At 29.0% G+C, this 13422-nt stretch overlaps 1 protein-coding gene across 10 annotated transcripts; it reads right to left on the bottom strand.

The window, feature by feature from the left end:
• Positions 1 to 4045: 4045 nt before the first annotated feature.
• On the bottom strand, positions 4046 to 10647 carry LOC110625052. Of its 10 annotated transcripts, none has more exons than XM_021770549.2 (14): positions 10523 to 10647; positions 9018 to 9889; positions 8541 to 8630; positions 8342 to 8416; positions 8172 to 8222; positions 6519 to 6569; positions 6224 to 6274; positions 6076 to 6126; positions 5929 to 5979; positions 5771 to 5821; positions 4965 to 5030; positions 4780 to 4845; positions 4590 to 4679; positions 4046 to 4506 (listed from the first exon to the last, which is right to left on the bottom strand). In XM_021770549.2, exons 2-14 carry the CDS (start codon positions 9766 to 9768, stop codon positions 4265 to 4267), a joined length of 1686 nt encoding a protein of 561 aa, XP_021626241.1. In that variant the 5' UTR covers positions 9769 to 9889; positions 10523 to 10647; the 3' UTR covers positions 4046 to 4264. The 10 variants fall into 10 exon arrangements, with proteins under 10 accessions (XP_021626241.1, XP_021626242.1, XP_043817005.1 ...); XM_021770550.2 differs by lacking the exon at positions 10523 to 10647 and adding an exon at positions 10392 to 10494; XM_043961070.1 differs by lacking the exon at positions 8172 to 8222 and having other exon boundaries at positions 10523 to 10596.
• Positions 10648 to 13422: the final 2775 nt, after the last annotated feature.

The following is a 13422-nucleotide window of genomic DNA, read 5'->3' on the forward strand; positions in this document are numbered from 1 at the left end:
CCTCTTTCCCATCTATTTCAGGGTCTGGTTCCTTTCATTTCTACTAACACGTTTTCCTTGATTCCTTTTTCCCTGTTCTTTCATCTTTTTCCCTTCTTGCCACTTTCATCTCGCTTTCATCTATTCTTTGTTCCATTCTCAAGTTGACCCTTGTGATTTTCCCCTCCTTTTGACCCTGGGGCCAATGTTACAGCCAACACCAAAATTATTGTAAATTCGTACATAATTTTATAAAAAAATTATTAAAATTTTATCACTATAAAATAAATAATTTTTAATAAAAATATTTAAAAAAATTATTATTTAATTTATATAAAGAAATTAGCTGATGTCGAGTTTAAAAAATATATTAAAATATAAGGAATCAACTAATAAATTTTTTAAAATTATATAGATTAAATAATAAAATATTTAACGGTAAAATTAATAGAGAGACTAATTAATACACTTTTTAAAATATCAGAAATATTTTAATATATTTTTTAAAATTAAAAAAATAATTAAAAAACTTTTTCAAAACATAAAAACTAAGTAATAATTTTTTCAAATATCTAATAAGGTGTTTTTGAGTCACTTGCATAGTCTTTTCCAATCCTCATTTTACATAGTCTAATTGATCAGGTTGTTTTTATTTTAATTAAGAGAGAAGTTTATTTATTAGATGATTAACGAGTAAATTTCTTATCTACTTTAAGGTATCTCACTTACTTTTTAATATTAAATTGTAATGTTACAAAAATAATTAAATTATGCTAATTTAAAATTTTTAAAAAATTAAGAAAAAAAGGTGATGATGCTTGTCATTTGTTTCACGAAAAAATACATTTTAGAAAAAATATTATTTAAAATTTTTAATGTTTAAAATACTTTAAAAAAAAAAGGTTTTTTAAGATATTAGAATAGATAGCGATGGCTAATAACCTAGTAAATTGTTTGGATTGATGAAAAAAGAGTGGAAAGAAAATAAGAGAGAAAAAATAAAAAAGAAGAGTTAAATAAGTAAGGATATTGAATTACATTTTTATTTTTATAATAATTTATTTTATAGTGAATAAAAAGATAAAAAATATTTTATTATTAGGAAAGCTAATTTTCTCTTTTATTTTGTTTTTTCCTTCCAAACATTCAAACAAACAAAGGTAATTATTTTTTCTTTCACTTTTATTTTCTCCTATTTTTCACCGTTTATTGTCTTTCTCCTAAAAAAGGTTTCTCAAGCATAACGTAGGAGTAGGCTCATGAATGCTATCCAATAATAGAGTTTTTATCTTTCACTGAGCTATTAATTGGTTCAAATAATTTATTTTTTAGGGCTTTTTATAAAATTTAGGGGTGGGTAAAAAATTATTTATGAATTTAAGATTGGAAAAAAATTATTTGCGGATTTGGAGTTGAACAGCCAGGTGGCAGCCGAAAAGAGAGCCTAGCGTCTATTTGATAGGCGCCAGAACCTAGCGCCATTCTAAATGGCGCCAGCCTTTATTTTTTTTAAGAATGGCCTGGCGCCACTCTAAGTGGCACCAAACCATTATTTTTTTTATTATTTTTTATTTATTAAAATATTATAATTATATTAATTAATTAATATACGAGTGTATAAATATTTAAAATTATAAAAATTAAATTTATTTTTATTGGACTGCTATTATGCAGTAGTATATAATCACAGAATAATATTAATATCCTAATATTTTGGAGAATTATGAAATATATTATTATATAATTTGATAACCGCTAGACTTTTCTCACTTTAGGGAAAGCTAAATCCGAAAAAGTGAAATAGGCCTAAAATCTCAGAAACCCACTTTATTTAGCCGGTCCAGCATCTTCGGTTCTGACTCAGACAGACATAGGGCAGATCAAACTGCCCGCGAGTCTGGGTCCAGTACGAGGAGTTCAGCCCGGTGATGTGACTTGAAGAAGGACAGTAAGCCCAGTCAATTTGCAACTCAGCCTGCATGCATGCTGAAAGAATTAAATAGTCGCCTAACGTGAAGAGGGGTCCTGACACTTCCGTACTAGCGATCTAAGCACCTTCGATTGTATTACAATCGAAGATAATATTAGATATTTTTATAATAATAAATATTTTTATAATTTTAATATATTAATATTTAATAAATTTTATTATTAAATTTTATTATTAATTTTTAAATAAAAAATTACTATAATATATAATTTCATAATTATAAAATTAATATTATATTGCGATTAGATATATCAAAACAATTCGGTTATAATTAGACATATAAAAATAATTTAATAATGTTGTATATATTTATTTAATGATAAAATTTTTTATTATTTTAATAAATTAATACAGTAATATTGTTAAATAATATCAGTAATTTTTAAATTATATAATAATATTATAAAAAAATAAATAAAAAAATAATGGCCTAGCTCCATTCTAAGTGGCGCCAGACCATTTTTAAAAAAAAAAAAAAATGGCGCCAAGCCATTCTCAAAAAAAAAACAGAATGTCTGGTGTCATTCTAAATGGCGCCAGATTCTTTTTTCGGCTATCCCAAATCTATAAATAATTTTTCTCAAATTCTAAATCTACAAATAATTTTCTTCTGCCCCTAGTTTTGTAAAAAGCCTTATTTTTTAAGGAGGTGAACTTTTAAGAATACAAGCTAATAAGGTTTGGAAAATAATATATCCGAAAAATAAATTTATGCTATGATTGATTAGACCTATAAGAAAAAAAGAGTGTGAAGTGTTATCCACTGCAGCCAATCTGTCAGTAAATTGTTGAAATTAAATCCCTAACCATTGACGGAGGACAACCAACATCATCATAAGCTTCAAAGTAAAGACACAATGAGAAAAGTTATTAGCTGACATTCTAATGCAGGGCAAAGCATGAAGATTAAGTTTAGGCACTCAAGCCTGAGTTCTTCCTGTAGAACTGGCACTTGCTGATGTCATTCCCAAAGTTGTTTATGCACTGCAAGAAAACAAGTTGAACTAAGGCCATTGAAGATTTAATAGTTAATATCAACAAAAAAAATAATCAACGGCTAAGTATTCTCCAACTCAGAACAGTCTCAAGCAAAAATCAGAAATCAGTTTTGTATAATCCTTGTGAGCCCAGGAACATGAATAAAAACAACAGCATTTGTTCGTCTGAATATTCAGAATAGATTCATGCAGAAAACAAGTGGAGAAGATGAGGGGTGGAAAATGAGAGTCTTAGAATTGCACTCATATATATATTTTATGGCCATGTTTGTTTCCAGAAAATAATTTATATTTAAAAAAATATTTTTTAATAAGGTAATTTAATTTTAATTTAAAAAATTAAAACAATCTCCAGAAACCTTACAGTCTCTTAAAAATCATACACCCAAAGAAAATAATTTAAAATCCCATCACTTTCTTCAAAAACTTCCTCAGAATAAGCTTTGAGGTCCAATGTTAACCCACATAAACTCATAGCAGAACAAAACGGAAATGGAAATTTATAGATACACACCGTCTCCTTGGAGAAATATTTCAGTACATCTACTTCCTTGACCTAAACCCTCCCCCCCTCCCCCCCACCCCCCCCCCCAAAAAAGAAAAAAAGGGAAAAACTGAAGCTAGATCTCATCTTGGAGGTCGTTGCCTCAGCTTTCTTAATCTAAACAGAAATATACTCAAAACAGGTAAAGTACATTTCAGAGCAAATCTCACCTCCAGAGCTTCGGTGAGTTATGCAGGCGGCAAATAGAGAGAGAGAGAGAGAGAGAGAGAGGGAGAGAGAGAGTTTCTGTGCAGACTTCCAAAACCCCGAGTCGCTGTTTTGAAGGAATTGTGCTTGTTATCCGGTAAGTAAAGACTAGAATAATGAGATAGGTGGCGATAGATTATTGGTATAAATTTGGCTTATAATCCATTGGAAGATATTCACAGGAAGCCAGTTTGCACCTCCAATATTATCGCCCGCAGGGTAGCCTAGAACTTGATTCAAGTTGGTGATTAGTTTTATTTTCTTATTTTTATTTTTATTTTTATTTTATATATATCAAAAATTGATGATTCAGTCGTGTCTCTAGAATTGCAAAGTAGAAGGGGATGCGCTTTACTTTCAACTCAAGGGTCATATTACAGTAACACTGAAAATAACGAGTCAGTAACTCAGTATCATACTGTGAAGCCACCACCACTCATAAAAGAAACAAGGGCTCAAAGACAAAGGACTTGCATAATGCATAAAATTTTACACCATGACCCCCTTCTCTCCTTTCTTTTTTCAGTCTCTTGGCTCAAAGGACCATCATGGTTTAGACCCACCTGGCTGCTTTTTGAATTTGGGTGCACCAGAGTGCGCCTGCGGGTGCCTGTTGAATGTCCCTTGCCTTTGGCCAGTTGAGGCACCATGCCTTCCGCCTCGTGCAGGAGGTTTGCCTCTTCCATAACTGTGTTTAGAATTGAACTTCTTTTGTGAGTTTGGTGCTTCTCTTCCACCTGTTGCCTGATTGCCAGAACCTAGGTATTTACACAAACCGATCGATACGCCTGAAAATCAAGTAACATGATGAGAGAAGTTCACATTCATCTTGGAATGCCTTTTAGCGAACATTACACGCATCAACACTCACCAACAGCAGCAGCAGCCTTTGCAGACACCGTATTGTCATGTTGATTTGCATAAATATCCAACGTAGTGTGTGCCAAATCACTAACCACACCTTAGAAAGCCAAAAAAAAAAAGAGATGAAAGATTCAGAGTTCTTCCTTGATCCTAATCAAATATATCGACGAAACAGAGTTTCGTGTTGAAATTTGTACCAGGACCAAGTGCAACATCTATGGCTTTGTGAACCAATGCACTCGCCACGCCTATAGAAAATAGGCCTGTAGAAAGCCAGAAAAGGTTCAAAGTTCTTCCTTGATCCAAATCAAAATATACCAACACCTGGCAGCAGACGTATAGAAATTTCCATCCTAAACACAGGAATCTCTTTTCAACGTACCTTGACCTATTGTTCCAAGCAATGATGCACCACCACTCTTTTCAGGAGCTGGAGGATCTTGGTCAACTACATTGAAACATCAAACACACTTCAGCTAAACAAGATAATTATCCTGAATCAGCGAAAATCATATGAAAATGCTTTAAATAAAAGGCTACAAGGTTTAAAATTATTGTCTCAACTAAAGAGTCCAAGATGGGTGAATTGGATTATATTTGATTTTTGGCCATTGCTAAGCCTTTAAAAAAAACTGAAGCTTAGCACACAACTGTTAATAAGGTCACTCTTAAGAAATTAAGGCCTAGGCCGATATAAAAAGGCAGTCAACAAGTTCTCAATTAATTGCACAAGAATAAAACATAAATCTAGGAATAAAGGATATGATGAATTTGCTATAGCAGGAAATATTCAATGGTTCATGCAACACAAATAATCACAATAAAGTCCGCAAGTGGTCCACAAGTTTTCATAAATATTCTGAAACTAAATAAGAGCAGGGGAAGAAAAGCTCAAACACATCGATTTCTAGTGGTTCAGAAAATCTAGCCTACGTCCACTCCTCAAACACACTTTGAGGATTTCTCTCCATTAGTAGACTCTTCACGAGCAAGAGACAAGCCGAGTACATACACAAGCTTTTCTTTGGAACTTGATAACCACTTACAAGAGAATCCTACACCTATTTTCTCAACTATTTCTCAATGTCTCAGAGCCTCTCTTAAATCAATAACAAATGAAATTGTGTGCCAAACCTAATGCCAAATCAAATACACCAGTACAACATCAGAGTTTCATGCTGAATTTACCAGGAACCAATGCATCATCTGTGGTTGTGTGTGTCGAAGCACTACCGACACCTATGGAAAGCCACAAGTAAAAAAAACAAAAAAAGTTCAGAGTTCTTCCTTGATCCAAATCAAATATATACCAATACAACGTTAGAGTTTTTTCATGTTGAATTTACCAGAACTCGACATATCATCCATAGTTGTAAGTGCCAAAGCACTACAAACACCTGTAGAAAGTCAAAGTTACAGATAAAAGGTTCATAGGTCTTTCTTGATCAACATCAAATATACTAAAACAACATTAGATTTCATGTTGAATTTACCAGAACCCAACGAATCATTTGTAGTTGTCTCTACCAAAGCACTACCCACACCTGTAGAAAGCCAAAAAATTAGAAAAAAAATTCAGAGTGCTTTCTTGATCCAAATCAAATATACCAACACAACTTTAGCATTTCATGTTAAATTTACCAAAACCCAACACATCATGGGTTGTTGTCTGTGCCAAAGCACTACCCACTCCTATAGAAAGCCAAAAAACAAACAAAAGATTCGTAAGTCCTTCCTTTATCCAAATCAAATATACCAGCACAACATAGAGTTTCTTGGTGAATTTACTAAAACTCAATACATAATTTGTAGTTGTGTGCACCAAAGCACTATCTATACTTGTAGAAATCCAAAAAAAGAGAGAAAGGGTTTAGAATTATTCATTGATCCAAAACAAATATACCAAACACAACATTAGAGTTTCATGTTAATTTACCAGAACCCAACACATCAGTTGTAGTGTTGTGTGCCCAAGCACTGTCCACGCCTGTAGAAAGCAAAAAATAAAAGGTTCATAATTCTTCCTAGACACAAATCAAATACACCAACACAACATTAGAGTTTCATGTTGAATTTATCAGAAATCAACAGATCATCCGTAGTTGTGTGTGCCAAAGTGCTACCCACACCTATAGACAGCCACAAAACGGGCTGTTTACCAAATCAAAGGATTTGAAAAAAATAAAACTCCCAAATCAGGGTTTGGGAAATTTTATTTCCTGAACCATGATGAAAATAGGCACCTCAGCAAAGATGGCCCACTTTACTGCATTAATGGATGCGGCAGAGACTACGGCACCTCATTAAAAAAAAATAAGGGCGATTTACTATTTAATCTCTAAATATTACCATTATTAATAAATTAATCCCTATATTTTTAGAAACCTCTCAAAACGTCCTTATCTTTTCTTTCATTCAACGAAATAGAGAGAAAATTTTTAAAATCCAATTTTGCCATCAAATAAAACTCCTTATTTAGTTCTTAGATATTGCTATTATTAACAAGTCAGTTCTTACATTTTCAAAAATCTATTAAAACACTCTTATCTTTTCTCATAACTATTAAAACGTCTTTACATTTCTTTCCGTCAACGAAATAGTCTTCTCCTCAAAATAGAAGAAAAAAAAAAAGAACCAAATGATAATGATGACGATGAAGAAGAATCGATGAAGGAGGAGAAGAAGGGGTAATTTGGTCTTTTGCTATATTTTTAACGGCAGAAATAGACGGAAGGACTATTTTGTTGACGGAGAGAAAAAATGACGTTTTAATAAATTTCTGAAAATGCAAAGACTGACTTGTTAATAATGTCAATACTCAGGGACTAAATTGTAAATTTCTCAAAAAATAAATAATAACATAATTTTATTGTTTTTTAATAAATAGAGGGAGAATAATGAGGTTACCGCTTGCTATTTTTAAAATTTTTTATTTTAATTTTAATTAGGTTAAGTAATAAAATTATTTAATGGAAGTAAATAAAAAATATAATATTTTAATTTCTATAAAACGGTTTAACATAGGGAACATTACTTTTTCATATTTGAATTATGCTAAAATTAACAAATATGTCCTACTTTAAAGTTCAACAGTTTAGTCCCTATAATTTTATTCCATCAAATTAATTGTAAGATAAATTACCAAAATACCCTTAGAGATATGCTACTTCTTCATCCTTGGATTAGGTTAAAATTAATACTTTTAGGATTTTCTATATTTTATCTAAATCACCAAGGCATGAGGAATAATCAAGCAATTAATCCCAAAAGCTCTCTTCTTGCCCTTCTATTTTCTCATAGTATTAGAGCCTTAAAGGCCTGAATCTAAATCCCTATTTCTCTTCTTTTCTGCCCTAATTTTCTGCCACACACATTGTTCTCATAAACACGTGTGTGAGTCTGTTAGTCTCACCACCTGTTCCATAACCTTAGAGACCACAGTTTCATCTGGATTAGTTCAAAGACCCGACACAGCATCTAAAACCGTGCATGCCAAACCATTAGCAATGCCGTAGAAAGCCATAAAACAGACACAACATTCAGAGTTCTTAATCCAAATCAAACATTAAAGTTTCATGTTGAGATGTACCAGGACCCAACATAGTATCCGTATTTGTGTGTGCCAAAGGACTACCCACGCCTGTACAAAGCCAGAAAACAAATAAAAGGTTCAGAGTTCTTCCTTGATCCAAATTAAATATAGCAATATCAGGCAAGAATCATATAGCATCCCAACCACGTAATCTCATTTTCACATACCCTGACTTATAGTTCCGAGCAATGATCCACCACCATCACCATTCTGAATAAGAACTGGAGAAGGAGCTTGGTTAACTGCACCAAAACATGAAAATAACATCAAACAAGCTGCAGCTAGACAAGATACTTAACTTGAATAAAAAAATCATGCCAAAATGCAATAAAAGCTGCATTTAAAGTCTTAAAATTCTGTTGAAACCTGCAAGATGACTGAAAGAAGTGGTATCTGGTTGGGGTGGTGCACTACATGCTGGTGCAGGGGGACCAGCAGCCTGTATAGCAGGTGTTCCTGCAATAGAAGTTGAGCAATATACAATGTGAAGGATTAAAAATCACAATACATTAAAATCAGTGATTAGTTTCTGGATGGACATAAGATTGGTATATAGTTTTGGGCATGAAGAACATTCTCAATGTAGGGCAGTCACAAGTAACATCTCCCCTGACCAGCCAGATTTGTAACTGAACCATCAGCTATAGTTATTTTCTATCGCAAGGACAAGGGACGTAAGAAATAAATTTGTGTAGGGCATGGGTCACATGATCTATAGCTCAAGTCAATGCACAGGAATTTGAGATTTTATCCCAAGTAATAGAAATATAAGAAGATGGAAAACAAAAATTTATAACACCGAAGCACCAATACCAGGAGGCTTTTGTAAAATTTCTAACAGACCTTTTAATTTCTCAATCTCTTCTTTGTTGAATTCAACATGTGTAGGATCCTCATTCCATGAATCTGTGATTGCCATATGGACCTGTCTCTGTCCATTTGACTGTCCACCTTTCTTTGAGTGTGTCTTATTCATGGCCTGAGGCTTGCCATGAAGTATCCAGCACTTCTCTTTAGTATGCCGAGGCTTTTTGCACCATGTACACCACAATGAATCCTTGTTAAAAAGCTTTGACAACTCTGCTTGCCCGTTGCTCTCACCAACATGCTGCTCAAAGCTATAATTCTTGGTAGTAGTATTCCTAGATACCAAGGCAGAGCTCTCCACTCTTTGAGTTTCAATCGTAACTCCCCTTCTTCCTTCCTCAGCAAGAAAAATTGCTATTACCTCATCCAAAGATGGCAACTCTTCTTTTCCAAGCACTTGTGCTCTTAGCGCATCAAACTTAATGTTCAATCCTGCAAGCAAGTTATAAATCCGATCTTCTTCAACATACCTTTTATGAATGGCTGCATCCTCACTACATTTCATCTGGATCCATTGATAATGATCCATCTCCTGCCATAAACTTTTCAAGCAATTGGAATACTCTGTCACTGATCGATTTCCTTGTTTGGTGGCTGAGATTTTGGTCTTAATCTGATAAATTTGTGCAGCGTCATGAATATTCTGCAATTCTCCCATTGAAACAGACTTGTTGTTGTTAGTCAGAGGCGCTACAGAGATGTTACTGGTTTCTGCAACTTCTGACATGGCTATTTCGTGGAACAAAGATGCGCCAAACAAAGTAGTACGGCTCAAAGACTGTTTTTTTAACAGAAATACAAAGATCACCACGCTCTATTTGGTGAAGCAAAACTGAGTTTCACCAATTCTGTTCAGGAAAAAGAAAAAGAAAAAGAAAGAAAAGAAAAGAGAGATCAATGAGCAATGGGACTTTGAAAAGTAGCATAAGGCTTTGATACCATATTATTTGGAGAACAAATCTCATGTACATATCATTCAAGCACTAATATAGATTTCGACACTGGACATAACTGTACACCTATATTTTCCTGCAACTATCACTAATTAAGAGAGAATTCAACAAAGAAAACATGTAATATAAACTAAGTACAGGGAGTACAAGTTGTTGGAGAAAAGTTAACAATATCTCAAAGCAAGTTTCCATTATCAAGATTCCAGCACAAGTTTTAATTAATAGTTTATATGAGTTTTGCAGAACATGCGATCATAAAAAGAAGCAGCTCATTATGATCTGGAAGAGTTGAACTGTTAATCTAGATAAAACCTAATACACCACATGAATACTCATTGATGCACAAGATCCATGCCCGTACATGACATGAATATCAACTTTGGTATAATATCCATACCCAAAAGCTCTGAAAATTCTGCTTTCTCAACCTAAATGAAAAAAAAAAATGGAGAACAAAACCCAGAAATCTACACGCTCTGAAATGAATATACCCAGATATGTAAATTACAATCTAAGAGAAAATCCTACCTCCAGAGCTTCAGCGAGGCATGGTCAGTGAGTTAAGAAGGTGACACGAGAGAGAGAGAGAGAGAGAGAGAGAGAGAGAATTTCTGCATTTTGTTTGCTTGTGGACCTCTGAAGTAAGAACAAAGTCCACTAGTCAGACTACTTCGTAAGGAAGTAGTTTGGACACGCTTTGGTAAGGCCGGTAGTATGATAACAACGCACGTGGCAATAAATTATTGGCTTGAGTTTTGCTCAGTTTAAAAAAATTAAATCAGATTTTGAAAATAAACTTTGGCTTTTGATTGATGAGAAAAGAAAGAAAAAGCCAAAGTTTTTGTTTTTCTAATTGTGGTTGAAGTAAAGATATTAATTTAAATTAAGTTAACTAAAAAAAATTTTGAATAATATTTTATTTATTTTATAAATTTAGTAAAGTTATTTTATTTATTTACATCACAAATTATTATAAGTTATTTAGAAATTTAATTATTAAATTTTTAAAATTAAATTAATTTAGTTAATAAGAGCTTAAATATCCATTATAAGCCCTATTTTTAGAAGTTTAAATCTTAAGTGGCTATTTGTCCAAATATGGAAAAAAAATGAAAAAGAAAAAAAAAGTAATGAAAAATAAAGGAGGAAATTAACTTTTATTTTTTCTATTTATTTACCTTTTAAATTTTTGTATGTTTAAAAAAAAATTATATTTTAAAAATATTTTTTATAAAAAATACTTTTTAAAAAATATTTTCTAACGAAATAATTTATTTTTTATTATTTAATTTTAATTTAAAAAATAAAATTTATTAATAAATTCATATATAAAGAATTCAAAATATAAAAAATAACTTTTTTTCAAAAAAATATTTTCTTTGAAGTGGTTTACTTTTTAAAAAAACTTTTACTAAAATTTTTTAGTATTTAAAATGCAGAAAATATAAAAAATATTTTTTGTAAAATAAATGAAATTTAAATTTAAAAAAAAAATAAAAAAGAGAGATTTTGCTTTGAATACGTAAAATTATATACTTCTTTTATTTTAACAAAAACAATCTGAAAGTTTTAATTATTTTTTACTCTCCTCTTTCCAAGTGGAAAATATATTTTTCCTTTCCATTCAATAGTTTTTTTTCTCTGCTTGTAAAAAATAATTTGTATTGAAAAAATATTTTTTATAGAAATGTTAACCTATTTTTAATTATTTAATTTTAATTTAAAAAATAAAATTTATTAATAAATTTATCTATTATTTAAAAATAGATAATAATTTTTTTATATAAATTAATTTTATAATTAGTTAAGAAAATCTTAAAAGATATATATAAAATCTATTGATATTAATTTTTTTAAGTAAGGATATAAATTAGATGATAATTTTATTATTTAAATTAATTTTGGAGTTTGTTAAAAAAATTAAAAGAATTATTTAAATTAATAAAAATACAATTACACTAATTTTAAAATTAAAATTATTAAAATAATATATTTAAATATTAGATAATTATTAAAATAATAAATTCATGTTTTTTAAGTAAAAATTAAAATATAAAGTTAAATTTAATTAGTGAGAATTAAAAATATTAATGAAATAAAAAAAATTAAAAATAAAATTACTATTATTCAATATTTTAATTTAATTGATTTTTATTTAAATTACTATTATTTTTAAATATATAATAATTATATCTTTACGTAAATTATAAAAAATAACTTTCTTTTTAAACCATTCTAATATGTAATATTATATTTTCAAACATTATTATTTATTTTTTTATAAATTTATTTTTATATTTTTATAAATTTATTTATTATATATAAATAATAAATTAAAAAATAATTTTATATTTATTTTATATATATATGAAAAATAAAAATTGAAATTTATATATTTAAATATCTATTGAAAAAAAAAGAAGAATCAATATTTTTATTTTAATATCTAAAAAAATTAAATTAAATATGATTTTACAGTATTTTATATTAATGTTTATATTTTATCAATTATATTTTTATAAAACGAATAATTATTTAAAAATAATTTTATAAAATATAATATATAAATATATAAAACGACAACGTATAAGTCACATTAATAAATACTACTTTATTCTAAAACTCAATACTTGTAGGAAGGGTGTTTTTGTACTTTTCTTCATTGATTTCTTTTTTAAAATTTCTTCGCATAATTATAAACAGAATGCGGAACTCATTTTTTCATAAATAAATACTTTGGCAAAGAATGTAAGATACGATTTCTTAATTAATAATAAATTAAAAAATAATCTACCTATAATCTTATCATTTAAGATATTATTATTGTTACTATTTTAAAATTAAAATTTTAATATTTATAAAAACTAAACCATTTTGAATAAAAATTAATTTGAATCAAACCGATTTAATTTAATTAATTAGAATTTATAATCAATTTTTTATTTTTTATATTTTATTTTTAGTGTTTTAAAATTATATATTTTAAAATTTCATAAAATTTATCAAATTCATATTTTTAAATACATATTTATTTAATTAATTTATAAAATATATTTTTATTTTATTATTAGTGAGAGAAATTTATTATTTAATTTTTATAATATAATTAATTAATTAACTTTAAAAAATAAATTAAACTTAAAAGATATATTAATTAGTAATTTCTTTAATTATAAAATATTTTATTATTTACTTTATAATACAAAAAATAATTAATTAGTTGTTATTTTTTAATATTTTAATTTTTTTAAGAAAAATTTATAATATGAAAAGTTTTATTAATTAATTTTATTTTTAAAAAATATATTAAAATATTTTTATAATATTAAAAATATATTCATCATGATATTATTAATTTTAACCGTTAAATATTTTATTATTTAATACTTATAATAAAAAAATTATTATTTGATTTCTCAATTTTATAA

Source organism: Manihot esculenta, chromosome 10, assembly GCF_001659605.2.
Source record: "Manihot esculenta cultivar AM560-2 chromosome 10, M.esculenta_v8, whole genome shotgun sequence".
Taxonomy (NCBI): domain Eukaryota; kingdom Viridiplantae; phylum Streptophyta; class Magnoliopsida; order Malpighiales; family Euphorbiaceae; genus Manihot; species Manihot esculenta.